General features: G+C 37.9%; 1 protein-coding gene across 1 annotated transcript in view; it reads right to left on the reverse strand.

Annotated features, from left to right (window-relative positions):
* Positions 1–25,264, reverse strand: part of NKAIN3 (sodium/potassium transporting ATPase interacting 3) — a 131,245-nt gene that overhangs the window by 25,295 nt on the left and 80,686 nt on the right. Inside the window, exon 4 of the mRNA XM_070942260.1 lies at positions 9,456–9,653. Coding sequence (XP_070798361.1) covers positions 9,456–9,653 — 198 coding nt within the window. The remainder of the gene's footprint in view (positions 1–9,455; positions 9,654–25,264) is intronic.

A 25,264-nucleotide genomic window follows, 5' to 3' on the forward strand; every position in this document is an offset into this window, starting at 1 on the left:
GGGAAGAGACAAAAGATAATGTTGGATTATAATTATAGATGATGGTATATTTATGGTAATTAATAAGTATTGGAAAGGTAAATTTGTATACAAGAAGCTGTAAATATTTTCTATTTTACTCTCTGATTATTGGTGTATATATATATATATATGGATATTTTGGCGATGTTACACCGTGATAGAAAAATTATTATACATTTTTTTTTGCTCTAATAAATTTTTTTAAAAAAAGAAAGTGCCTTTCTTTTTTGTGTTGATCATTTCCAGTGTCCAAGGAGATATTTTTAAAAAGGTTTTTCGTTTTTACTTTAACTTTACAGATAAACTGAAGAGCCATCTGTTTTTATTCTCCTCATCTTTACTCATTTGACAATATACACATTGTACATTTGCAGGTTCTAATTAGGAGTCTGCTAATATGTGATTACATTAGTACCAAGTCAAGAAATGTTTTATTATATGCATACTCTGTGATAGGTGGAAACTGGCTTCAGAGGAGCAGTCTCATAAAAGCTGTTTGACAAAGGGACACGCTGCATAGTAGGCTAAATATGTGAATTCATGCTCATTTTTTCCTTTTTCTTTTTTTTTTCAAAGTCCCAAAAGCTATTCAGCTATTAATAGCAGTTTCCTAACTTGGAGAACAGTGAGTTCAAAGAATAATTAACTTTGGGATAATTATATCTGGCATGTCATGAGCTTTAAGCTCCCTCTCCTTCCATATTTTGTTTCCAATTCTGTTCTGATCCTGCATCAGTCTAACAACAACAACAACAACAATAACAACAACCAATTAATGTACAGCACGTCTGCAGTTATAACTGAATACCTGGGGTGCAAAATCAACAAAGAAGAAAAATAACCAAACAGTGTACCACAAAACTGGAAGATTAGACTTGAAATTAAGATCATCAAGTTGAGATCAGATGCAAACAAGCTAGAACAGTTGAAAGAAGAAAAGCTGAAGAAAAAGAAGACCAAAGAATACCTAATCAGGAAATACCACTAAGAAACAAGAAAGATCGAGGGAAAACTGGATATAATAAATCAGCAAGTAACAGCTATAGCCAAGAAGATCAACAGACTAAATGGTAAGCTGCTGCAAAAAGATCACCCAGGATAACTACAAACAGCAGCATGACAAAGTAGCAACAATGGTGCATTGGAAGATCTGCAAGAAATATCATTTGCCTATAAGCAAGAACTGGTGGGACCATAAAATAGAGAAAGTCATAGAAAATGAAGAAGTTAAATTGCTCTGGGATGTTAGAATTTAAACAGACAGGCACCTGTCACATAACACCCTGGATTTAACAATTGTTGATAAGAAAGACAAACAAGTCTGGATAGTGGAAGTGTCAGTGCCTGGAGACAGCAGAATAGAAGAGAAAAAACTGGAGAAGATAACAAAATACAAAGACCTAGAAATAGAAATAGAATGACTTTGGTGAAGCCAAGCAAGGATAGCACCAAGATTGCCTTGAGTGCAATCCCACAACTGGAGCACCACTTGTACACCACCACTGGCATTGACAAATTTGCCATCAGTCAATTGTAAAAAGTGGCTTACTGGGAACAGTTTCCATTCTGTGATGATATCTGTAACACCATCAAACATCCAGATCTGCCTATCCCAGATCCTTGGTAAGGACTCGATAGCTAGACAAAAATGCCAAATCCAGCCTGAACATCTGGCTGACTGTGCGATGCTCAATAATAGCAATAATAACCAATAAGCAGGTTTATTTATGTATTTATTTTTTTCTCACCTTTATTATTTTTATAATATTATAAAAATATTAACATACATTAATAAACATTAATTCAAGGCAGCAACCTTGAATATCTAATATTCCTTCCTCTTCTCATTTCCCCCAAAACAACAATCCTTGAGATGGATTGGGTTGAAAGGGAATCTCTGCCCCAAAGTCACCCAGTTGGCTTTGTTCCCAAGGTGGAACTAGAACTCTCAATTTCCCGGTTTCCAGCCTGATGCCAAACTGGCTCTGCACTGCACCAAAGTGGCTGTCATGTAGATAAATACTGTATGCTATTAATATTTTATGTTCAATGTCAGTTATGATATTGAATAATTTCTTATATATGATTGCAATGCATGATATCAATTCCATTTGTAATTAATAGCTAACATATCTTATTGTTTAATGTTTGTTTTGACTGATATAACAATCTGTTACTGTCCACATTCTCATTGTTGTGCATTCTTATTGTGTATGTTCTATCTGAGCATTTTTCTTCTTCTTTTCCTTCCATTATCCTACTTTTCCACCATTGTTGGCTTACCCACCTCTGTTTCAAATCTTAGTACGTTTGTGTATGACATAATACAGTATTTTTTTAATACATTCTACTATATAGGATCCTACTTACTTGACCTCATAAGAATGGAGGGTCCTTTCTGTTTTCAACTCTTAGTATGACACATTCTTATCTTCTGCATCACTGCACAACAGGTCTGTTATTTTGCACATCTCATTTTTGCTCAACCTGAACAAGCCACCTCAAATAAAATTGAAATTACTTCTGCAGTTAGCAAAAGCACAAATGCCAGCTGACCTAAAAATAATTTAGTATGTGTTTATGCATAAATATAAGGAACTTGCCAAGTATTTTATAAATAATGCACTTTGGGCCTGGTTTCCAGAATTAAAGGTCAGCAGCATTATTATTTTTTTTACTTTAGTGTGCATAATTATGCTAGAGTACAAACCTCTCCAGGTAGTTGTAGCTATGAACAAAAAAGACCAAGTGATGGCGCTCCTTTGATTGTTTCATATTCCTTTCCATAGTTCTTATAGTATACATGAGAGTGTATTCTAATTGCTGTCCACAAAATATGAGTGATTGATCAGAATCCTACAGCAGCATAGCAGTGGCAGGAAAGCAGCATTGCTTCCACACCAGCTTTGAAGTGCAGCTCCTTTCCCTTAACTTAGCACATAATTGCTGTCAGTAAATGCTATATGACAAAACAAACATTATTTGGCTCTTAGTAGTATTCATTCTAGGGCCGTGATGGCGAACCTATGGCACGTGTGCCAGAGATGGCATACATGTGCCCCTGCCAGCTGCTCTTTTAGTTTCCAGTTTTGGGCCTTTTCCTGGCCATTTTCAGGCCATTTTTGGCCGGGAAAAAGGGGCCTTTTTTTTGGCCATTTTTTGGCTGTTTTTCAGGCCAAAAACAGCCCGGAAAATGGCCAAAAAACAGGCATGCACATGCCGGCCAGCTGGTCTTCGGGTTGATGGAATTCCGGCATGCGCACATGCACGTGCATTCCGGTTTGGGCACTCGGTGCCAAAAAAGTTCGCCATCACTGTCCTAGGGCATTTGCTGTCCTTCCCATACTTTTCATCACCATCCGAAAGGAGTGCATTGGTTCATTAGGTTAGAATGCTGGGCTTGTAAACCAAGATGAAGCCACTAAAACAGATGATAGGATGAATGTCTATGGAGATATTCAGTCATCTAGATCATGACTGTCCCAAAGGTGCTTTTTTAAGAGGCAACTGGACTTTCTAGTTTTACTTTGAAGACATTTCGCTTCTCATCCAAGAAGCTTCTTTAGTTCTTCAGAGCGAAACGTCTTCGAAGAAAAATTAGGAAAGTCCAGTTGCCTCTTGAAAAAGCACCTTTCGGATGAGATAATATGTTGCAATTTCATTCTGGGCTTTCCCACTATTTAAAGGATTTCTTGCCTTGTTCTTAAGACATATGGTAAGTTAGTCACTTTAACTTCAAGAGACCAAAGAAGTATTAAAAGTAAGTATTTTTTCAGAATGGCATAAATATATCAGGGATATGGAGCTCTGTGTTCCCTAACCCTGACATACTTATCTCATCATCTCTTAATCTTGGACATAATCCAAGAAATGTCTGAGACATTAATGAAATTATTTTCTTAACTTTGATTCTTCCTATATTTACTGTGAGCTTTTTAAAATCCCAGTAACAAAATATACAATAAAGTATACTCTCAAATCATTTCTTAAATATAGGCGATTGAAAATGCAACTCTACCTTTTTCTTGAAAATATGTATTTGGAAAAGCACTAAAGGTAAGGTGACCAGATTTTAACATTGATAAAGCGGGACACCATTGACGGGGGGTGTGTGTTCTTGATTAAAAATTTGGTCTATATCAGTGATGACGAACCTTTTTCTCGTGGCGTGCCGGAAGTGTGTATGTGTGCGCGCAACAGCTCCTGTGTGTGCCAGCACCCATAATGCAATGCGAACCCTCCCACATGCGCATGTGCACATGACCCTCCCCCGCATGCACCCCACATTGCGCATGGGTGCCCTACACATGCACTTCGGGCACCCCTCCGCCCCGTTTTGGGCCTGGAAAGTCATTATTTTGAGAGAGTCTGGGGCTTCCCTGTCTCCCCACCCAATAAGACTTCTGGCATAGCCCCAGGCTTCCGGAGGGAAGCCCCGGCCTGCTGCTCCTGCCACCGCCACCTCCTTGCCCCCATCAAGAGCGGTTCTCGTACTGCCCCAGGACTGGAGGAGAGCGCAGCTCCTCACTCATGGAGATCACCGGTGGGGAAATGGTCCCGGAAAGTGGTAAGAAATGCACGAGCCAGGAAGCGGTCATGCTCCCTGGCAGGAGAGGGTTGCACGTTCATTCCAGCAAAGGTTTGTGCAACCATCTCTGGCCAGGGAGCATGACCGCTTCCTGGTCAGCGCACCTCTAACCGTGCCTACTTTCCAACAGGAAGATCTCCATGAGTGAGAAGCTGCGCTCTCTTCCGGTCTTCCTGGGGCAGCTCGCCTCCCCCTGGCAGCTTTTCCTTCTCCTTGCTGCTCCAGGAAAAGCCTGAGACTCAGCTTTCCTCAGCAAAGCGCTTCATCATGGCAGCACAGGGAACACGTGCGGCGCCGGGGGATCCGTGCAGCTACTATCCCACTCAAGGAGAAGCTGGTGGAAGAGGGGGCAGGGGAAGTCTAAACGGAGGCTACCTGAAGCAAGCTGCAGCGCTATTACGCAGGACTCTAAGTGGTTGGAGAAGAGGCAGAAATAGCACCCAGGGATGCGCTTTCAGCGGGTAAGCAACGCTGCCTCTGCCATGAGGAACTTTGGAGAGAGAGGCCGGGGGCAGCCTGTAGCCGTTCTCGCTAGCTAAGAGACAGGCTGCTCGCATAGCCTGCCCCCGCCTTCTCCAAAGTTCCCCACGGCAGAGGCAGCATTGCTTACCCGCTGAAAGCCCAGCCCTGGCTGCTATTTCTGCCACTTCTCCAACCGCCCTGCATAATCGCGCTGCAGCTTGCTTCAGGTAGCTGCCATTTGGACTCCCCCCTTCCTCCATCTTCTCCTCCTTGAGTTGGAGCTTCGCGGCATGGCCGAGGCTGAGGAGGGGTGGGATAGTAGCTGCACAGATCCCCTGGTGCCGCCCGGGTCCCCTGCCCTGCAATGATGAAGCGCTTTGCCGAGGAAAGCTGAGTCTCAGGCTTCTCCTGGAGCAGCAAGGAGAAGGAAAAGCTGCCAGCGGAGAGGCGAGCTGCCCCAGGAGGACTGGAGGAGAGTGCAGTTTCTCACTCATGGAGATCTACCGGTTGGGAAGTGGGCGCGGTAAGAGGTGCGCTGACCAGAAAGCAGTAATGCTTCCTGGCCAGAGAGGGTTGCACAAACCTTTGCTGGAGTGAACGTGCAACCCTCTCCTGCCAGGGAGCATGACCGCTTCCTGGCTCACGCATTTCTTACCGCTTTCCACGACCATTTCCCCACCGGTGGATCTCCATGAGTGAGGAGCTGCGCTCTCCTCCAGTCCTCCTGGGGCAGCTTGCCTCCCCGCTGGTGGCTTCTCCTTCTCCTGCCTGCTCCAGGAGCAGCCTGTCTGTTACCCAGCGAGAACAGCCTGCCACCACAGTCTGCCCCCGCCCTCTCTGTCCTGGCAGTTGCTCCTGGTGCTGTCAGAGAAGCGGCAGCATGACAACCGCTCTTGCTGCAGGCAAGGGGGTGGCGGTGGCAGGAACAGCAGGCTGGGGCTTCCCTCCCTACCTCCCTTCCTCCCTCTGGAGGCCTGGGGCTGTGCTAGAAGTCTGCTTGGGTGGGGAGACAGGGAAGACCCGGACCACCCATCCTTGCCACCACCGCCTCCTTGCCCTTGGCGGCAGCGGTTCTCGCACAGCCGCTTCCCTGGCAGTGGCAGGAGCAGCTGGCAGGGGAGAGGGGATGGCGGCAGGCTGCGGCAGCAGACAGTTCGAGCCAGCTAAAAGGCAACGTTCTTCCTCCTGCCAGCCTCGAGCTCAGCTCCAGGCAGCGTCCAGCCAGCCATACCTGGCCTCCCCCTGCGGCAGACCATGTGGATTCCAGGCAGCGCAACTTCGGGGCCTTTCCTCATGGTGGTGGTGAGGAGGCAGGCAGGCAGCTGGGTGCACAGGAGCGACTGGTGGCAGCGTTCCTGGCTGGCAAAGGGCGGAGTCCTGGGGCTGCATGCGGGCAATGAAGGTATGGCTGGTGTGCACGCGCACTAAGACATTAAGGCCAGCTGATCGTTGCACACGCATGCGCACCAGTAACCAGCAGACTAGCTGGCTGGTGCGCATGTGTGCCCTGGAAACCCAGAAGAAGCTTGTCGTTCATTCTTTCCAAAAATCGGGACTTTTTTAAAACGCCGCGGGACAAATTGTTAAAAATCGGGACTGTCCCGCCAAAAGTGGGACGTCTAGTCACACTAACTAAAGGTCTCCTGAGCATAGAAGAAATATTTCATTTCATAATAATTGACATGTTCCTCATTTTAATAGCTGCTCCACTGAAGACTGCTAATTAAATGGCTGCTACTTAAATTATTTTTCCCTTTGATAAAGTAGTATTTAAAATCACAAAAAATGTAATGGTTCATCCTCAAATTAAATAATCAGCAGCTGACAGATATGTTGAAAATAGTAAGGCTTAAATCATCAATTAAATCAAGGACACTGTAAAGAGGTTAATAATGATATGGTAGCTAAGGAGGAATGGATCCATGGGGACATATTCATATTAAAATTCCAAACAAAGATGTACCCTATATTGGAACAAATTAGTACCTGGGAATGTAGAGAAGTATAGTCAATTATACTGTGATACTGGAGAAATATTTTGTTATTTCAGATATTTTTCTGAATTTTTTTAGGAGCCTATGAAATAATGATTTTTTTTTCTTAAGATTTTTACATGTGAGATTTAGCTTGGATTTTTTTAGATGCTGTTTTAAAAATAAATAAAGATGAATTTTCCATTCTTATACCATATTATAAGTTCGAAAATTTGCCTTAGACATTACCTGCCATATTTCCCTGGGTGTTAGCAATATTACACTTCATAATTTAAATTCTGAACCCTCTTCCTCAAATAGGAATGTCCCTTCCATCAAAGTAGAATGTAGAGCAAGGGTGTCAAACTCAAGGCACGGGGGCCAGATGCGGCCATGGGGTACTTAGATCTGGCCTGTGGGGCAACCCTGGAAACTGCGAAGGGCCGGCCCATGGTGCTTCTGCCACCAAAAATGGGCTCCTAAGGAGTCTCCTCAGAAGCCCGTTTGTGCTGGCAGAGCACTCGGGTCACCACAGATGCCCCCGACATGAGTGACATTGAACTGGTGATGCTCACCCCAGCCACCTGAGGTCAAACACAACCCTCATGCGGCCCTCACTCAATGAAATCAAGTTTGATATCCCTGATGTAGAGGAAGAGATCAATTGATGCTTATTAACATCCACGAATGATTTCCAGCTGGATAGATTTAAAAATAGGAAAGGGCATTCTCTGCTAATGATAGCATACCATGAAGAACAATCCAATGAGAGTGATGACGTAGAGTAACATTAAGTAGAATCTAAACTTGTATGGAAATATGTTTAATAAAATTCATGCATATACACTGCAGACTGTAAAACTGTCAACTTGAACTTAGTCTGTTTGACTCACTTTGCTTCCAACTATGTCTACAGGATCTCTTTATTAAGGAACCAGTTTCCTCCTCTGATGTAGCCCTGCTTATATGTTCAGGAGACTATCAATTACTTAGATTTTAGTAATAAATTAAGTTGGATCTGTTTATATCTTAATTTCTCAACATTCAACTCCTTATTTCATAGATTGTTTACCAATCATTTATATTTGCCTGCCACATTTTTCTGTCTTACTTTGACGTTTTGTTTAAAACAATAATTATGGACTGATTGCTTTAATAACTTCCAAGTTGACATTTGCTGGGGCAAAGAATATGAAAAGATGTTCCAAATATAATACATGGACAATATGATCCCTAAATTTAATTATATGTAAAAGAAATCTAATCGTTTCTTTACCTAGTAGGTATAATGAATTTTCAGGAACTACTTAACAATGGACTTCCTATACCAAACATGAAGATATATTGATACCATACCACCTAAAACTAAGTAAAAATCCATAGAAATATTAACAGATTAAATGTACATCTTGAAATATACTGAACTAAAAGGGCATTTTACATAATAGTGGTAGATTAAATAGGATTAAATAGCCTTTCATCTGATAGTTTTGAATGATTTGTTTCTTTGAAGAAAACTAATAGTATGACAATAGTGACTACTTTATAATTTCTATATATAACAGAAATTATATTTCTATTCTTGTAAAATCTGAATGTGTTACAACATCATTTTAATTATAAATATTATCTTCACCATTGCGTCAAGAAGAAAAATCACCCATTTCAGAAAAGACAATATTTTACTATCCTTCTCTCATCTACCATTGTAGTGATGACCATTCTATCATTGTAGTGATTAATAATAGCTATGTGCAGAACTAGAGCCATACTGAAAATCTTGGAACAAAGCAATTGCATACCAGAGGGTACAAAATTATCAGGTATGATTCTGATATGTTCACAATGTACAGAACATATAGGAGATTGTAACTGATAACTTCCTATGTAACATATCCACATTCTATTGCAGCGATGGAGTTTTTAAGAAAATAAAAGTGCGTGAGTTTTTCTGAATTTAAAAGAACAAAAATAACAATGAGACCATTGTCCTAATCTAGTAAATAAATTTCTCATCTTAATGGTCAATTACAAGTAACTGACAAATCTAAAGGAGATGCCTTTTACGTTACCAAAAAATAGTTACCCTTGATATTTTGAAGCTTATCCCAGGCATATAAACTGCTCCTAGCTAATTAGAGAAGTTCATTAAGTCTTCTCTTTCATTCATTTTTCTGATTTGATTTGCAAATCAATGTAACACTTTATTTTAATTTGAATGATAAAATAACATGTACTGCCATATTGCACAAACTACATGTTCCAAATGACTCCTTTAGTAATCTTAATTACTACACTACTTATAAAAGTATTTTCTCCTGTCTTGTAAGTGAGAAGAATTAATTAACAAATAAAGATTGGAAAAAAATATGTCAAAATAAAAATATCCATAAAAGTAAATATGGACTTACGGAGAGTAGAATTTGGATGGCACTATGAATGACCTCTAGGTACTGAAAGTCAATTATGCAACCTGTCACAGAGACATAGGAAATATCATCTATGATCCCAGGAGCTGAAGGGCGCACCACTCTTCGTATGCAGCCTGGCCCATGTTCTCGCCACCAAGATCGATGCATTGAGATGTTGAAGGTCATGAGATCTGTTTCCTAGTAAATAAAACAAAATAAAGCATTTTAAATATATAAATTTAATGATTTAATATGAAAAATATTCACCAAAGGAAATACATACTGCCACAGTACAGTTTAAAACAATGGAGATGAAAATTGCCTGTAAAAAGAATCTGATCAGTCTCCTTTTGGAAATGTCTCATGTTCTTACAACCTAGACTCTCTATTTCCAAACGTGGCAATAAAGTATTAACTGATCTATAAAATGAACAGAGACAAAATATTTCATCTCTTTCTTGAAACACAGTGAGCTTTGCCAACATTTAGCAAATATGTAGCTTGTTGCAATATTTTCAGGATCAGACTCAATAATGATAATAAGAGTTAGAGGTTTAAATATATTTCTCTTTAATTATAACAGGCATTCTATATTCACTGAATATTCACAGATAGAAGCAAGGAAAATGGTGAAGGTGGCTCCTTATATATACAAGGGGTGGAGCCAAGAATGGGAGTGGTGAATTATGAATACATTAGGAACCAAAGAATAAGTTAACCCCCGATGTCCCATATATACATTATTTACACATTAGGGAATAAGGCATTTACATCTCACAAATCCCCCTCTAAATGCCGGTTCGCTATACAACACCAATTACATTCAGATTCAGGACAATATAAGACATATAATTTTGATGTTAAATATTTGTGCTGTTTAGAAGGTAAAGGCTTCGTCAATATGTCAGCTAATTGTTCAGAGGTATCACAATGCACTGCTTTGATAAATCCATCTTGAGACAATTGTCTCACATGCTTAAATTTTATATCTATATGCCTGGACCTTTGTCCAATGGCATCGGATCTGGATATTTCAATGGCTGCTTTATTATCTTCATGCATAACAAAAGGCAAAGCAGGTTTTTTCCAAACATCTGAAATCAAATCATTAAACCATACAAGGTTATTTGCAGCTTTGGACAAACAAACATATTCCGCTTCTGTGGTCGAAGTGGCTACCAGTTCTTGTTTACCAGTGTACCAGTAAACTGGACAGTCATTTAATAGAAAAATATAACCAGAAGTGCTCTTTCTGCATGATATATCTCCAGCCCAATCCGCATCTGCGTAACATGTAAGTTTCGGTTCTTTACCATTACTAGGTTCTAATACTAAGCAAAAGTCTAATGTACTTTTCAGATATCTTAGAATTCTTTTGACTGCTTCCCAATGATACATTGTTGGTTTGCTAACATATCTTGACAATAAGTTGAGTGGTAATGCAATATCTGGCCTGGTCCAATTAGATATATAAAGAAGTGAACCTATGACTGATCTATAAAATGTATTGTCCTTGAATTCAGGGGAAGATTCATCAGTGTTTCTAAGGAAATCAGTTTGCATAGGAGTGTCACAGGGTTTGGCATTGTTTAAATTGCATTTGTTCAGAAGTTCAATGATTTTATCTTTCTGAGTAAGTTTGAATCCCCTTCTAGTTTTGTTAATTTGTACACCAAGGTATTTGTTTACTTTACCTAGAGATTTCAACGAGAAATGTTCGTTTAGCTTATTTACAAAGGTTTCTCTTCTCTCCTTGTGTTTTCCTATATATAAAATATCATCTACATAAATTAATACAAATTCAATATGATCATCACTCTTTTTTACAAAGAAACAGTTATCAGCAGTGGTAGCGTTGAAATCCATGGTCTTAAGTACTTTTACCAAGCAATCGTACCATCTTTTGCCAGATTGCTTTAATCCGTATAGACTCTTGTTCAATAGCCAAATTTCATTCTTATTAGTGTATTGACTGTGTGGTGCTCTTACATATATTTCCTTATCTAGTTTTGCGTGTAAATACGCAGTCTGTATGTCATATTGAAATACATCAAGATTGAGTGCAGATGCCACTACTAGAGCTGTTTTAACACTCTCTGTTCTCACTGTGGGGGAGTATGTGTCAGTGTAGTCCTCCGGATATTTTTGTGCATAACCTTGTGCAACCAATCTAGCTTTGTATAGAGTATTGCCTCCTTCTAGATTCTTAATTTTATAAATCCACCTGGTACCTATAATCGTTTTATCTTTAGGTGCAATTGCAGGTGTAAACACATTTAATCCTTGCAAACTTTCCATCTCTTTTTTCATAGCTAGTTCCCATTTTTCCTTTTCTTCACGAGGGAGTTTTAATACTTCCTCATATGTATTAGGTGTCATTTGTTCACCATCCATATGCATTATGTAATCTCTGTATTTATTTGGTACTTGATTTCTATTGTTTCTAATAGCTCTTTCGGGTTTGCTATGGTTATCATGCAAATATCTTGCTTCCTTTTTTGTTAATGTGTCTGTCTTTATTTTGTGCTGACTATTTGTCCAAGTTTTGGTTTTGTTTTTATTTTTGTTGATATTTTGATTTTCTATTGTCCCTTCCTCACAAGATTTTGTATCTTTGCATTTATTTGGAAATATTTCATTAAGATGTAATTTAGACCAATTGGCCTGTTCATGGAACACAGCTGTTCTGGAGACTATAAATTTGTTATTATTATCAATGAATCCCTTTGGTGCCAGTTTCATATCCCATAAATCTTAATCTTCTGGATACGTTTTCTCCCTTTCTTCTCAACTGCTTAGGTATGTGTACGTCTGCAGTGACTCCAAATATGTGCATGTGTGCTAATTTGGGTTTCCTATTATACATCACCTCATATGGTGTTTTATTCACAATACTGGACCAGGTTCTATTTTGAGTGTAATTTGAGTAATGTAAGGCCTCTGACCAAAATTGTTTGCCTAAACCAGCATCCTCTAATGTGCACCTAATCATGGTTTGTAGTGTGGAATTCTTTCTCTCTGCAATCCCGTTTTGGAACGCAGAAAATGGACTAGACGTGAAATGTAGCATTCCTCTATCCTTTAACCATTGGGAGAATTCTTTAGACATGAATTCACATCCCCTATCTGTCATAATTTGTTTTATTCTGATATTATGTTGTGTTTCTATGCGTTTGTAGAATTCCTTAAATTTCTGAAAGGTTTCATCCTTGTGTTTTAATGTGTAAACAAAACCATAGCGACTGTAATCGTCTACTATTGTTAGGAAGTAACGTTTTCTATAAGTGATTGATGGAGTTAATGGACCAACTAGGTCCATATGTACTAAGTCAAAAATTTTGTTAGTTGATCTGTTGGATTTTTTTGGTCTGGGACTAGTTTTTAGTTTAGTGGATTTACATACTGAGCATTCCAAATAATTTTCACAATTTTTTATTTTGACACCTTCTGCGTGTTCAGTCATTTTTTGTACTACAGGAAAACTTGCATGTCCTAACTTCCTATGCAAGATGTGAGCACACTCATCATGAATTGGTTTACCTATTCTTGGTTTCTTCTCATTGTGTGTATTTGCGTGATCATGAGATATTTTACATTCATCATTGTCACTGTTACTAACATTTTCATCATCTGCCTCAATACAATCTTCCATATTTGAATCAATGTTATGTAACCATCTTTCTTTTGTTATTAGATAGGGTAGGCCTCCTTTAATCATCACAGTGCCTACATTTGTTTTGTCCTTCTCTAAAGTTGCTTTCCCCTTTGAGAAAACTATATTGATGTCAGAATCTCTGCTTAGTTTTATGGCACTTAGTATGTTATGAGGTATTTCTGGAATTAACAATACCCCCTCTATTTTTCCTAGGCCAGGCAAGGTCACATTTCCTCTGCCTAATACTTGAACCTTTTCTTGATTAGCTACCTTTATTACAAATTTATCTTCTGTAAATGAAGACAATATATTTTTGTTATTAGTGGTGTGGTTGGTTGCCCCAGAATCAATAAGCCAATTATTGTTCTCATTTTGTTGTGTTTTAGTGCTGTCTTGTTTATTTAGTCCATTCAGTGAACCAGATTTTCTCTCTTTTGAATTTTCTCTACTCCCTCTACTATCTCTGTAATTTGGTGGGCTTCTATATTTATGTCTATCTGTGGAAGACTGTCTATAATTGTATTTGCTCCTATACTCTGACCTATGTCTCTCCTTTGGGATTTTGGGACAGTCTCTTCTATTGTGTTCCCTGGACCCACAATTATGGCATTTAAAAGCTTCATTGTATTTTTCCTGGAAAGCTACTTTCCTAAAAGATTTGTGTTCTGTGTGATTGCTGGAACGATTTTTTCTTGAATTGTCTTCTGCTATCAATTTGTTAGATAGACTTTCTATGGATAAATATCCTAGATTGATGGTGTCTAAGTGTGACATAAAACTATCCCATGATGAATCAAGTGAATTGATAATAACACTTTTCATTGTTTGATCTGAAATCACTTCCCCCCTCAAATGCAGCTCAGCTCTTATTTTGTTTAGAGATATCAAATGCTCACTTATGGAAACCCCTGGTTTTACTCTGGAAGAAAAGAAATCCTTAGACATTCTTGTAGTGGTAGCTACACTATCGCTGTGAAACAGATTAAACATGCATTGAATTATTTCTGAAACAGTTAGGTTTGGTTTGATGCTATGATACATTGCAGGAGACACGCTAGATATTATTAAGAAAAATGCTCTATGATGTAAACAATCTATTTTTAAAGTCCAAGGTCTTCTTGGAGGACTAGTGATAAAGAATAGTAAATTTTCTTTCATAAAGACAACCTGGAGCTGTTGATACCATTCTTGCAAATTAATGCCATCAACTCTAAGTTTTGGGAAATCACTGGGTAAGTTTCCCACATTATTTTGTCCATTACTTACAACCTGAGGTAGTCCGTGGTCTCGCAAGTGCAGGAAATTGCAAAACGGCATGGGGATGCTCGCAACGAGTCTGCGCGGTTCTCTGGCCAGTTCAAGTCTTTCCGGACCGTCTACGTAGTTTCGCACATGCGCGTTGCTCATTTCTTCTTTGGCGTCGTCGTGGAAGGTTCTCTCCATTGCAGCTCGTTCGCTCCGCTCCTCTTCAGACGAGTCGGTTTCTGGCTCGGTTTTAGGAGTTTTGATGGCGGCGACTGCTCTTTTCTTTCTTTTGTGTGCGTTGATACTTGATCCGGTCTGCGGTGTAGGGCGGAATTGACATGGCTCTCTGGGCTCGGGCGTCGTCGCTCTCGAAGTCAGGATGGGAGCGTGCAGGTCTTGGGTTATCGGCTTGTTCTCTAGCTTCTTCGTTGTCGCTTTGGAAATTTTTAATTTTGGCCCAAATGCAGCAAAAAGCGTCTTCATTGCTGACTTTACTTGGGATTTCGTTAAGTCGTCTTCGCTTTCTGATTCTGGTTCTTCTGAAGAGTTTGAATCTTCCTTTTCGCTTTCATTGTCTGATAACGTTTTTCGCGCCAGAAATTTTGAACTGGGCATTTTGATTGGCTCTGCTTCGCTCACTTTGGAGGCTTGTTGGAACCAAGATGGCTGCCATTCAAAATTTCGCGCGGGATCACATCTTTTCTTTTTCATAACGACTTTCTCTGTAGTCATATCACTCACAGTTTTTTGGTCTTTGGGTTTCTCTTTAGCAATGTTTTTCTCTCTCGCTGCTCCGCTGTTTTTCAGCATTTCTTGGAGATTCGCGATGAGGCTTTCATCATTCTTCTGGCTTTTTAATAGTTTTAATATCTCTGACCTGAGTTCGTTATTTTCTATTTCGATTTCCTCCTGGTCATTATTTTCATTTATTAGTTCTTCTTCTTCAGTGGTGTATTCTTCGGATTCTCTCGAAATCGCGTTTGTGGATTCGTTGATTATTTCTTGTTCAGTTTCTATTTCTTTGCTGTAGGCCCTGGTGTTGGGCCTATCTTTCTTAGACATCTTTAAGTATTTATTGAGTCAATTAACCATCCTCTGCTACCAGCTTGTTGCAATATTTTCAGGATCAGACTCAATAATGATAATAAGAGTTAGAGGTTTAAATATATTTCTCTTTAATTATAACAGGCATTCTATATTCACTGAATATTCACAGATAGAAGCAAGGAAAATGGTGAAGGTGGCTCCTTATATATACAAGGGGTGGAGCCAAGAATGGGAGTGGTGAATTATGAATACATTAGGAACCAAAGAATAAGTTAACCCCCGATGTCCCATATATACATTATTTACACATTAGGGAATAAGGCATTTACATCTCACATAGATAATATTCAGAATATCCAAGATAATTCTGAAAGGAAATGTACAATGTTCTTTTCCCATGAAGTACTGAAAGCATATAAAGAATTCCAATTATTTCTTACTACCTCAACACTTTTGTCTACAAATCAAGGAAGGTTAGCATTAAGGAAAAATTTCAAATAAATTATTTAATGGCTTCAAATTCTAATGTACAACTCATTTTGTCTAGGATTAATCTCAGTGCAGAGATAGCATATCATACCATAATTAAAGCAGGAAACCAAGGGGACAGGGAAAGATATACAGTATATGTCCAGTCGGTTAAAAGAACCCAAGACATTAAAATGCTATAATCTAGGCCTTACAAGGCCTGTAAATTGGATCTGGTTCCCTTTGATTTTTAAATATTCCATAAGGAGGAGAAAAAGCTCTTTTTGTTCAATTGCTGGTACCTAGCCTTTGACTCTTTCTTCGTAAATTTCCTTAGGACACTATTCACCATCCTTTAGGTTTTTATTTTTCTTTACCATCTATTGTGGATATTAAACTTTGCATGTTCATTATTTCTGCGCTCTGTTTTTCTTCCTTCACCCTTATGAGCTGGCTGTTTGAATTGCTTTTACATGTTGCAATGTTCAATGTTCCATAGGTGTTATACAAAGGATAGAATATGATGATCTGCTGGAATAAAGCCCAATGAGTCTTTCAGAAGTAATGTTGAGATCAGATGGCCTCATTAGAATGATAGATTGAGTCATTAGATACTCATCATTTAACACTGCATGGTAATGCCATTAACAATGTCTTGTCCTCCCACCTTATAAGAGTATTATTTGCTTAGATAAGATAGTTTGGTATCAAACTATTCTTAACTCTCACTATTGAAGGGCCAGTAATTTACAGATACAGTAATCTGTATCTACCAATGTGGAAATATTCATTCAAGGAAAATATATATAGTTGATATTTAATATGCAAAATGCAGTTCATCTATTCCTGCTTATGATGATTATTTTTACTAACAAATTTGTTGAATCAATTTATGTCAATTAATTACAATGCTCAAGTTGTTTTTCTTGTAAAAGCCCAGGAAATAGGCTCTGTGGTTCCTACTGACCGCAATATAATTTTAGTTACTTATATAAAAGTATAGTCATAATGTAGTAACCACTAAAGGAATTGATAGGATTGAAAATGTTCTGGCATTTTTGTTTCTTTATTAATGCTCAGTAGAGATTAGGATTCACCACCCTAAGCAGGAATAGATGTTTTACAAAACATATCATATTTATTCCATATACTCATGAGACTTCTTTAGAACTTAACAAAGAATATACATGATACATCATATATAAATTGTTTCTAAGTTTGACCATGTAGTCAGTTTTAAATCAAATTTAAAAATACTCTAGTCACTTGCACCTGAAAATAAACTGGAGATGCTCTTCAAGGACTAAGAAATTATTCAAACATTTCTATTATATTTCAGGTGCTTTCATGAAGTGAAAACCACATGGGTTTTATTTATTCTGAGCTTCCCTGAAACTGTGCTAATTTAACTCACCACCCCCAATTTGAAGTCTACAATGTGACTGATTGTTAGTTGTTTTGTTCCTAGGGATTCTATAATTTTTTTTTTAATGTCGAAAGCTTATATTTTTGTGAGTTGGGCATTATATAAACCAATAAATAAATAAATATTTTCTGTACAATAAGCAGAACACAAACTAGTGCAGACATTTGGCCAATACAGAAGATTTCTATGGGAAATGGTTTCTATTCTCACATTCTGTAAATGTTTCAATGTAAGGTATATTATATTTAAGCACAGTGAAAGAAGAAGAGAACATTGAAATAGCCACACATAAGATATGTCACAAGTAAATGCCTTATTCTTCATTATGTAAATAGTACATGACCGGGGTATCAGGGGTTAACTTATTCTTCACTACTTAATATATTCATATTTAACCACTCCCATATCTAGCTCCACCCTATGTATATATAAGGAGCTGTATGCATTCTCTCAGTGCTTCTATCTGTGATTATTCAGTGAATATAGAATGCCTTCTGTAAATAAACAGTGCTTTATTTGAATATCTAACTCTTAATTCATTTATTGAGTCTGATCCTGAAAATATCGCAACAATCTGGTAGCAGAGGATGGTTGAATTGACTCAATAAAACTTTAAATATGTCTGAGAGAGAAAACTCAGAAACAAAAGAGAAAGGCCCAACATCAGGGCATACAGCAAAGAAATGGAAGCAGATCAAGAAATGATCGATGAATCCACGACTGCAATATCGAGAGAATCTGATGACTGCACTACAGACAACGAAGAAATAATGGATGAAACTGATGACCAAGAAGAAAACGAAATAGAAAACAACGAACTCAGGTCAGAGATACTAAAACTCTTAAAAAGCCAAAAGAACGATGAAAATCTCATCGCGAACCTCCAAGACATATTAAAAAACAACGGAGCAGCGAGAGAGAAACACATCGTTACAGATGAACCTAAAGATTCAAAAACGGTGAGCGATCTGCCTGCAGATAAAAATACAGCGAAAAAGAAAACTAACAGTCCCGTGCAAAATTTCGAATGGCAGCCATCTTGGTTTCAACAGACCCCTAAGATGAGCGAAGCAGAGCCAATCAGAAAGCAGGATTCAAAATATCTGGCACGAAAAGCCTTACTCGATGCAAGAAATGAAAGGGAGAAAATTTACACCTCAGAAGAATCAGACACAGAAATCGAAGAAGCTTCAATAGAAATGCAAGTAAAATCAGCAATGAAAATGCTCTTTGCAACATTTGGACCAAAATTGAAAATCACAAAAGAATCAACAAAAGACAACAGTCAAAAAATAAAGAAATACAAGCAAGCAAGCAAACATCTCAGAATCTACCCGCTTCTATCCAAACGACGAGAGCTCCGACGCCTGAACCCAGAGAGCCCTGCAGATACCACCCCACACCACAGACGATCCCAGGGGCCAGCGTTCTCAACAAAAGAAAGCGAGCGCCAGCTACCACCAGGACTCCCAAGATCGAGCCGGAGACCAATTCCTCGGAGGAGGAGCGATGCGGGGGAGCTGCAGCGGCGAGAACCTCTCACGACGGCTTCAGGAGCGAAATGAACAACACGCATGTGCAAGACTACGCAGACAGCTTCGGAGGACATGAGGAACGGAGAGAACCATTCAGACTCGTTGCAAGCATACCCACGCCATTCTGCAACTATCAACATTTACAAGATCACGGACTACCCCCAGTTGTAAGTAATGGATCTAACAATATTGGGAATTTACCCAATGATTTCCCAAAACTGAGAATAGATGGTATTAATTTGCAAGAGTGGTGTCAACAGCTCCACGTTGTCTTTCTAAAAGAAAACTTATTATTTTTTATTACTAACCCCCCCAAAAGACCTTGGACTCTAAAACTGGACTGCCTACACCATAGAGCATTTTTCTTATTAATTTCCAGTATATCTCCTGCCATGTACCATAGTATTAAGCAAAATCTGACTGTCTCAGAAATTATTCAATGCATGTTTAAATTGTTTCACAGTGAAAGTGTAGCCACTACAACAAGAATGTCTAAAGATTTCTCCTCAGCTAGGATAAAGCCAGGGGTTACCATAAGTGAACATTTAATATCTTTAAACAAAATCAGAGCAGAACTGCATTTAAGGGGGGAGATAATTTCAGATCAAACAATGAAGAGTGTTATCATTAACTCACTAGACCCATCGTGGGATAACTATATATCACATTTAGACACAATCAATTTAGGATATTTATCCATAGAAAATCTATCTAATAAGCTAATAGCTGAAGATAATTCAAGGAGGAGTCGTTGTAACAACCACATGGAACATAAACAATATAAGAAGGTAGCATTTCAAGAAAGATATCATGAACCAATTGGATGCCACAACTGTGGATCCAAGGAACATAATAGGAGAGATTGTCCTAAATTCCTTAGGGAAAGACAAAAATCAGACCATAGAAATAGATACCACAACAGACAGTCATCCATTGATAGACATAGATATAGAAGTCCACCCAACTATAGAGAACATAGAGGGGGCAGGGATAATTCAAAGGATAGAAGATCTGGTTCACTGAATGGGTTAAACAAACATAACAACACTAACATACAACAATCAGAGGACAACAATTGGCTTATCGATTCTGGGGCAACTAATCACACTACAAATAATAAAAATATATTATCTTCATTTGTAGAAGATAAATTTGTAATTAAAGTAGCTAATCAAGAAAAGGTCCAAGTCATAGGTAGAGGGAATATAATCTTACCTGGTCTAGGAAAAATAGAGGGGGTATTGTTACCTGAAATACCTCATAACATACTTTGTGCAATAAAACTAAGCAGAGATTCTGACATAAATATTGTGTTCTCAAAAGGAAGAGCAACATTAGAGAAAAACAGAATAAACATAGGTACTGTGGTTATCAAAGGAGGTCTACCTTATTTAATGACAAAAGAGAGATGGTTACACAACATTGAATCCAACATGGAAGATAACAATGACATAGATAATGGAGACAATAGTAATAGTGATAATGAGGAACATGAGATAATTCATAATCACAAAGACACATCCAATGACAAAAAACCTAAAATTGGTAAACCAATTCATGATGAGTGTGCTCATGTCTTACATAGGAAATTAGGACATGCCAGTTTTCCTGTAGTACAAAAGATGACTGAACATGCTGAAGGTGTTAAAATAAAAAATTGTAAAAACTATTTGGAATGCTCAATATGTAAATCCACAAAACTCAAAACTAGTCCCAAACCAAGAAAGTCAACAAGATCAACTAACCAAATTTTTGACTTGGTACACATAGATCTAGTTGGTCCATTAACACCATCAATCACATATAGAAAACGTTATTTTCTAACCATTGTGGATGACTATAGTCGTTATGGGTTTGTCTATACATTAAAGCACAAAGATGAAACTTTTCAGAAATTTAAAGAATTTTACAAACGTGTAGAAACGCAACATAATATTAGAATAAAACAAATTATGACAGATAGAGGATGTGAATTCATGTCAAAGGAATTCTCCCAATGGCTAAAAGACAAAGGGATGTTACATTACACATCTAGCCCTTTCTCTGCATTCCAAAATGGAGTGGTAGAGAGAAAGAACTCAACATTACAAACCATGATTAGATGCACACTAGAAGATGCTGGCTTAGGTAAACAATTCTGGTCAGAAGCTTTACAATATTCCAATTATACACAAAATAGAACTTGGTCCAGCATTGTAAACAAGACACCATATGAAGTAATGTATAGTAGGAAACCCAAAATAGCACACATGCACATATTTGGAGTCACTGCAGATGTACACATACCTAAGCAATTGAGGCGTAAAGGTGAGAACGTATCCAGAAGACTTAGGTTCATGGGATACGAAACAGGCACAAAAGGGTACAGATTTATCGATAATAATAACAAATTTATAATTTCTAGAACGGCAGTATTCCATGAACAGGCCAACTGGTCTAAAATACATCTTAATGAAATATTCCCAAACACTAATCCAGACACTAAACATCAAGATAAGATGACTAGAGAAGAATACAATCACAACTCATATAAAAACAAAATCAAAACATGGACAAACAGTCAACACAAAATAAAGACAGATTCATTAACAAAAAAGGAAGCAAGGTATTTACATGACAATGATAGTAAACCAGAAAGAACGATCAGAAGTAACAGAAATCAGGTGCCAAACAAATACAAAGATTATGTAATGTATATGGATGGAGAAACATCAACACCAAACACATACGAGGAAGTGTTAAAACTTCCCCCCGAAGAAAAGAAAAAGTGGGAATCAGCCATGACTAAGGAGATGGATAGTTTACAAGAATTAAATGTATTCACACCTACACCTGCACCTAAAGATAAAACTATTATTGGCACCAGGTGGATATATAAAATCAAAAACTTAGAGGGAGGCAACACTTTATACAAAGCTAGACTAGTTGCACAAGGTTATGCTCAAAAATATCCCGAGGATTACACAGACACATACTCTCCCACAGTAAGAACTGAGAGTGTTAAAACAGCTCTAGTTATAGCATCAGCACTTAACCTTGATGTATTCCAATACGACATACAGACTGCATATTTACATGCAAAATTAGATAAAGAGATATATGTAAGAGCACCTCATAGTCAATACACAAACAAAAATGAAACGTGGTTGTTAAACAAAAGTTTATACGGATTGAAACAATCTGGCAAATGATGGTATGAATGTTTAGTCAAAGTACTCAAAACTATGAATTTCAATGCTACTACTGCTGATAACTGTTTCTTTGTCAAAAAAGAGGGTGATTCTTTAGAATTTGTGTTAATTTATGTGGATGATATTTTGTATATAGGTAAACATAAAGAGAAGAGAGAGACATTTGTAACAAAACTAAATGAACATTTTTCTTTGAAATCATTAGGGAAGGTAAATAAGTATCTTGGAGTTCAAATCAGTAAAACAAAAAGGGGGTTCAAACTTTCTCAAAGAGATAAGATTATAGAACTTCTGAACAAATGTAACTTAAATAATGCTAAGCCCTGTGACACTCCCATGCAAACTGATTTTTTAAGGAACACAGATGAGTCATCCCCCGAATTTAAAGATAATACACTTTACAGATCAGTCATCGGTTCCCTTCTATATATTTCCAATTGGACTAGACCTGATATTGCTTTGCCTCTCAACTTATTGTCTAGGCACGTCAGCAAACCATTATTATATCATTGGGAAGCTGTCAAGAGAATATTAAGATATTTAAAGAATAGTTTAGACTTCTGTTTATTATTGGAACCTAATAATGTCAAAGAGCCCATCCTCACGTGTTATGCCGATGCGGATTGGGCTGGCGATACCACATGTAGAAAAAGCACATCTGGCTATATATTTTTCCTTAACGATTGTCCAGTTTACTGGTACACTGGTAAACAAGATTTAGTAGCCACCTCAACGACTGAGGCAGAATATGTTTGTCTGTCTAAAGCCTCAAATAACCTCGTATGGTTTAATGACTTATTGTCAAACACTTGGAAGAAACCTTCATTACCATTTATCATGCACGAAGATAACAAGGCTGCTACTGAAATATCTAGATCTGATGCTATTGGACAAAGGTCCAGACATATAGATATAAAATTCAAACATGTGAGACAGTTATCTCAGGATGGATTTATTAAAGCAGTTCATTGCGAAACATCAGAGCAAATAGCCGACATATTAACAAAGCCTTTGCCTTCTAAACAGCACAAATACTTGACTTCTAAGTTACAAGTTTTATATTGTTCTGAATCTGAATGTAATTGTTGTTGTATATCGAATCGGCATTTAGAGGGGGATTTGTCACAAGTAAATGCCTTATTCTTCATTATGTAAATAGTACATGACCGGGGTATCAGGGGTTAACTTATTCTTCACTACTTAATATATTCATATTTAACCACTCCCATATCTAGCTCCACCCTATGTATATATAAGGAGCTGTATGCATTCTCTCAGTGCTTCTATCTGTGATTATTCAGTGAATATAGAATGCCTTCTGTAAATAAACAGTGCTTTATTTGAATATCTAACTCTTAATTCATTTATTGAGTCTGATCCTGAAAATATCGCAACAAGATAGCAATAGCATTTAGGCTTATAACCGCTTCATAGTGCTTTTCAGCCATCTCGAAGTAGTTTACACAGTCAGCATTTTGCCCTCAACAATCTGGGTCCTCATTTTACTGATCCCAGAAGGGTGGAAGGCTGAGTCAACCCTGAGCTGTTCAGAATCAAATTTCTAGAATGAGCAGTGAGTTAGCCTGCAGTACTGCATTCTAACCACTGCACCCCTATGAGTCTTGAATAGATGAAATCTATTTCACATAAAATAAAATGTCTGTAGATTTACACAGCAAATAAATTGACATCAAATCTATCAATTGACACATCAGGAGAAATATTCTATTATTTGACATTTATTTATCAAATGCCAAATAAAGATAGTTTGTTACAAGAATCTACAAAGCAGAATGAGAATTTATAGTTTGTTTGTTTTTTTGCTTTAATTTATATGCTGCCCTTCTCCGGAGACTCAGGGTGGCTTACAATGCGTTAAGCAATAGCCTTCATACTTTTGTATATTTATTCAAAGTCATCTTATTGCCCCCACAATCTGGGTCCTCATTTCACCTACCTTTGAAAGGATGGAAGGCTGAGTCAACCTTGAGCCTGGTGAGATTTGAACTTGCAGTAATTGCAAGCAGCAGATGTTAATAACAGTGCTTAGTCCACTGTACTACAGGCTCTTAATGTTATCTTGTTATCATTTTCTTCAAATCAGAAAGATTTGCAGCACAAAATAATTATTCCAGTTAAAAAGTGGAAATTAAGGATTATACTATTTTTAAAACATCTTGTGACTTATATAAAAGGTTAACCTTCATTAAAGTAGACACTTAACTAGAATAAAATGATTAATGACAATTTTCAAATGATTTTTGAATTTATTTTTAAACATGCAGGAGAAACTGGGATCATCCAATTACATTTTTACCAATTACATCAGATAAATGTCCATGATTCCCAAAGGCTAATTAACACAGACGTTTGAAAGGTAAAAGGTTAGTAATAACTATTCTTATTTATGAAGGCTTTTAAAAGTAATGGAGACTTGCACTTTTTAAAAGCGAGGAACACATTTAAATGCGAAGGCTTGGCAATGAAGTTATTCAGATTTGTAGACAAATAGTCTTAGGAACAGACAAAGGAAATTAGAATATGGAAATGAAATATCATTTTGATTAAATCAATTATGTGCAAACAACTTAGAACTTATTCTTAGGAACTACAAAGATAGATTTACAAAATAATCTATTCCCAACCTACTCCCTCAGGTTTTCTGAGGTAAATTGAGCACATCCATGATAACAATAATAGAAGTGGAAGGGACTTTGGAATCTTCTAGTCCAATCCCCTCTTCAAGTAGGAAACCCTATGCCATTTTGGATAAATGGCTTTCCAATCTCTTTTCAGAAAATCTCTAGTGAAGTAGCACCCACAACTTCTGTGGGTAAGCCCTTCCCCTGATTAATTGTTCTCCCCTCAGATATTTCTCCTTAATTCTAGGTTGGATCTCTCTTCGATAAACTTCCATTGATTACTTCTTGTCCTGCCCTCAAGTGCTTTGAGGAATAGATAAATCTGTGCGACAGCCCCTCAAATATTGGAAGACTGCTATCATGTCAGCCCTAGTCCTTCTTTTGTAAGACTAGACATACCCAGTTCCTACAACTGTTCATCATAGCTCTCAGTCCCCTAATCACCTCTGTTGCTCTTCTTTGCACTCTTTGCACTTTGCACTCTTTCTAGAGTCTCAACATCTTTTTGTGTTGTGGTGCCCAAAACTGGATGCAATATTCCAAGAGTGGTCTTACCAGTGCAATGTACAGCAGTACACAATAATCTGCGTCTATTAATGC

The sequence above is a fragment of the Pituophis catenifer genome, unplaced genomic scaffold (assembly GCF_029215685.1).
Source record: "Pituophis catenifer annectens isolate HBS135680 unplaced genomic scaffold, rPitCat1.0.hap2 SCAF_3, whole genome shotgun sequence".
NCBI classification, from domain to species: Eukaryota; Metazoa; Chordata; class Lepidosauria; order Squamata; family Colubridae; genus Pituophis; species Pituophis catenifer.